This window comes from Polistes canadensis, unplaced genomic scaffold, assembly GCF_001313835.1.
Source record: "Polistes canadensis isolate GaletaPanama2010 unplaced genomic scaffold, ASM131383v1 scaffold_58, whole genome shotgun sequence".
NCBI lineage: Eukaryota > Metazoa > Arthropoda > Insecta > Hymenoptera > Vespidae > Polistes > Polistes canadensis.
In genome coordinates, this window is record NW_014569605.1 from 433,792 (window position 1) to 438,112 (window position 4,321).

Genomic DNA, 4,321 nt, shown 5'->3' on the forward strand with positions numbered 1-4,321 from the left:
ACCCTGATGTCTTTTCTCGTGTTCATCAACCTTGAGCTTATCCATTCGTTCTTCCCAAGAGAAAGTTAAGGGTAGCCGAATGAGAACGAATCGCGTCGGACCGTAGGGTGTCGTTTACGTCACTACGATGCGGGTTTTCCGCCATTCTACCGTCAATAAGGCTACAATTTACTCCTTTTCTCTTCGACTATAATATTTGTATATATTCTCACAAATGCATACACGTATCTGTAAGTACGTATGTATATTACATTGAAAGGGGAGAAATAAAACGAGTCATAAAGATTTAAAAATGGTGCAGGTCGAGGGCAAGGAACGATCTGGTTCGATCGCGACGTCAAGCGGAGGAAAAAGGGCGAGCCTTTTGCCCAAATGCACAGGGAAACAGCTGTTCGACGAAGATGGTGAGAAAAGGACGATGAGGATGAGGGCCTCTCCAAGAGTATGAAGAGGGAGAGAGAGGAAAAAAGTTACCACCTGGCTTACCTGAAAAGCTGGCGATACAGCATTGTATGTACCTACTATATACCTATTATATACCTGGGTGCTTCGGGTATTTCTTTTGTTGACGAGAAGCCCTGAACTAAGGTACCTCGTCTACCCGTCTCCAGACGATGGCACGAGTCTGTCTCTCTCCTCCTCTCTTTTTCATTTTATCCTCTTTTGCTCAAGGATAACAAGGCAAATGCACTTTTCTTCTTATTCCTTTTCCTTTAGTATGCAGAAAAATATTTTTCGAAAATATCTTTTATCTTCGTCTAGTTATGATATATTTTTTAACATCGTCGTTCGCAAAAAAAAAGATTTTATTGACCAGGCTCGTTTATCCTGACCGCCGAGTACAGACAATTTCGCTTTAAGTACTCTCTCCTTTCTCTCTATCTCTGTTATGCTGTCCTTATCGTCTTCTCTTTCTGTTACTCGATGAGAATTGCAAAGAAAAATTGAATCGCTGCTGAAGAATCAAGCCCTACAAAGTGATAATAAATATTCCCTTCTCTTTCATACTTTATTTCGTTCTTTTTCTTCCTTTTTCTCCTCGCTTAAATTATATATGTAATTGCAACGAGAATTTAATGGGAGTCTACGTTTTATTTGTGATTACTTTACGTCGAGTTTCTTGTTCACTTATAAAACGTTCCTAGATGAAACATTCCCTTTTTATTTTATACTTTTCTTTTGAAATATTTAGGCTACGTTGATCGATTTTAAACGATGTCTATCTCTCAGCAGTAATGTTTACCTCTTCTCCATCTTCCCTTTATTTTATTTCCTTTAATATCAATTATGTCTTCTTTTTTTTTCTTGGCTTGTACCAGAACAAGATCGAATTTCCTGCTACACGCTCGATCGTTTACGACAATATCAGATTACGAGTGGTTGTCCTTAACGCTTTCCAACATGAACGATTTCAATCTGATTAATTTGATCTTTCTTTCGTGCAACTTAGCTGAAAGAAGTTTAATGACCTAGAATCCGATTGCGCGTGCATCTTTCTTCGAATGTTTCGTCTCGTATTTATAAGACCTTATGTTGCGTTGTCTAGTAATGCAAGACAAGAAAGTTGCTGAATGGAATATTAAATGTTGCAATAAAAACCAGTTAATGGAAGGAAGAGCGCATTAAATTGGATTGTAAATGTAATAAATTACAAATGATTGTGGTTTTGCACTGGATAGCATATTGGTTATTAAGGTGTCGACTTAAAACTAAATTAGCACGCGAAGATGTTTCACCTTGATCGTTCTCCTCTTTTTTTCCACATTCTTTTTTTCTCTTTTTATATAAAATACTTATTATAAAAAATCTAAAATGTGTAATATAAATTAAAATGAACTTAAAATTAAAGAATGTATTGATGATAACATGTCTACTAAACTTTACGTAGGTATCCCTTCCAACGCTTCTTGCAACTTTTTTCTTGCAAGTGCTACACAATCTTCTTGTCGTTTGATATCTTCGTCTGCTATAGAAACAGCCTTTAAAAATAAATAATTTAAATGTCTTCATTTAAATTTTGTCAGGTGGGTTGATTATGAGTATAATGCGAATTTAGAATCATTAAAGATAAAATAATCAGTAGGGAAGTTATTAATATTTATTATACCTGTACAAGGGGTTGCTCAGGATTGAGAAATACTCCGGGATTTTTTTCCAGAGCCGTTTTAGATCCTGTTTGACCCGTAACAGGTTGAGAGGATACATGAAGGGCTGTTGCTACACTTTGCAGCAAAGTTTCCTCTGTTATATAAGGGCCTACAGGTTTAAGAGATTTTGGTAAATCCATTGCATCGAATTCGTATCCATCTGGATCACAAGCTCTTAGGCCTTCTAAACGTTTTTCCCAAAATAGCTGCAAAATTACAATCATATTACAATAGGAAAAAAGAAAACAAACGTTTTTATAGGTAAAATTAACTGTCATGACTTATATATCAGAAGTGAAACTAATGTATAAAATAAGATTATATAATTAACATCAATAATACAACAAAAGGTTACTTCACAAAATAAATTAACATCAAACTATATACTTTTGCAAGGTAAGGTGGGTAAGTAAAGTAGGATATAATTCAAAAACTAGCAAAATGAAATATATTTTCCAATGTATCAAAAAATCCATCGAACTGACTTTCTAAGAGAACCATTTGCATTATCATGTATTATGGTACATTTAAGTCAAGTACAATGCATTGCAATAGATATTCGATGCAAAGTTTTCATAAAAAATAGGATACAGTAACGTAAAATCATACTGAATGTGTGGACGAGCGCGTTAAATAGAGTTACCTGCTTAGGCTTATCTTGGGAGCCGTATTTACCATCAGCTTTATCGGCTACTTCCTAAGAGAATGATTGGATATTTATAATATGAGAATCAAAAGGAAAGGCACATAAAATGGTTTCAAATGTTTCCTATATTAGAGCAATCCCTTCTGAGAGCGTTTCTGTACATAAATCTTTGGAAAAAGCATGCCACATTTTTAAGTATCATACATATGGATGAAGAACGGAGAGAACAATTCACTACGGTAGGGTGTTTCAAAACCGTAGTAACTTGTCTCATAAAAATTACTTAATATAAAATAAAAGTAGGTGCTAGCGGATTCCATATAAAAGAAACATTATCAGTATGAAAAACCATTTCTTATAAGGTCAATACCAAAGGAACCAGTTATATCACATTAGTACATCTAATGTCTAACCTGTTTTGGTTTCTCATGATTACCATGCTTTACATCTTTTACTTTTCCCTCTTGTGTTTTATATATAGTAACCGGTTGTTTAAATATGGATGCAGTTTGCCTTATAGGTGGTACCAATGATGCATCGTTTCTTACACCACGACTGAAACAAATAAAACCAAATACAAAACATGTATCTAGTAAACACAATGTTTACATAGAATATTTAACAATTTCTTCTCTTTCATTTATCCCATTGATAATATTTTTTAACGAGATTCCATAGCAGCAATTAATACATTCTATATATATAAATAATTCTATAATAATTATTAAATACATACCTGTAATAGTAAACATCAACTTTTCCCGTTGACGTTACTTGATTTTGACTTTTTCTAGTTGGTTCTTCCCTTGTTGACCAATTTGTTGGTAATGCGGATGGATATTTCTTTTTCTCAACGGACATATTCATCTTGTTGACTATTTTTATCACACTAAACAATAAATAATTGACAAAAGACGCGGGAACAAAAAGCAGCAAAGTGTACGTAGGCAAAGTCAGCGACCATATTGAAACTCGCCGGTGACAATTTGATAAACAGTACGACATGTGGCAGCACTGGTGTGCTGTTACCGCCAAATGGCGCGATAATTGAATTTCAAATCGAAATACGAAAGACGAATTAATAATAATTATATCTGTTTATTAAAAAACAAGGTGAATAAGTACGAGGGTAGAAAGATAAACAACGTCGAAATTTATGTGTGTATATATATATATATATATATATATATACATATATATATATACATATGTATAGATGATTTAATTGCCGAAAAAACAAAGTTATAGGAACGATATGAAATGTGGTGAAAGAAAATATTAATATTAGCTCTTGTCTTCGGTTTTATAAGTGACCGTTCTTTCGATTTTTGCGCAGTCGGTGCGCGAAGCACGAATAGTGTGGAGGTATAATAATTTGATGAACGCAGGATAGGAATAAAAAAAGGAAAAATTGTAATCGTCATAGCATCGAATTTGCGATTACTTTTGTCCGTTTTCTTTCTTTCTTTTCCGCGTTGTGTGTGTATGTTTCTTTTTTTAATATTACCGTAAAAGAATATCGATTCTG

The 4,321-nt window shown here is 33.9% G+C and overlaps 1 protein-coding gene across 2 annotated transcripts; it reads right to left on the reverse strand.

Moving 5' to 3' along the window:
* Nucleotides 1-1,785: 1,785 nt before the first annotated feature.
* LOC106785880 (methyl-CpG-binding domain protein 3) lies at nt 1,786-3,846 on the reverse strand. Of its 2 annotated transcripts, XM_014746680.1 has the most exons (5): nt 3,530-3,846; nt 3,207-3,348; nt 2,791-2,844; nt 2,108-2,353; nt 1,786-1,979 (listed from the first exon to the last, which is right to left on the reverse strand). In XM_014746680.1, exons 1-5 carry the CDS (start codon nt 3,796-3,798, stop codon nt 1,881-1,883), a joined length of 810 nt encoding a protein of 269 aa, XP_014602166.1. In that variant the 5' UTR covers nt 3,799-3,846; the 3' UTR covers nt 1,786-1,880. The 2 variants fall into 2 exon arrangements, with proteins under 2 accessions (XP_014602166.1, XP_014602167.1); XM_014746681.1 differs by lacking the exon at nt 2,791-2,844 and having other exon boundaries at nt 3,530-3,845.
* Between the last annotated feature and the right edge of the window lie 475 nt (nt 3,847-4,321).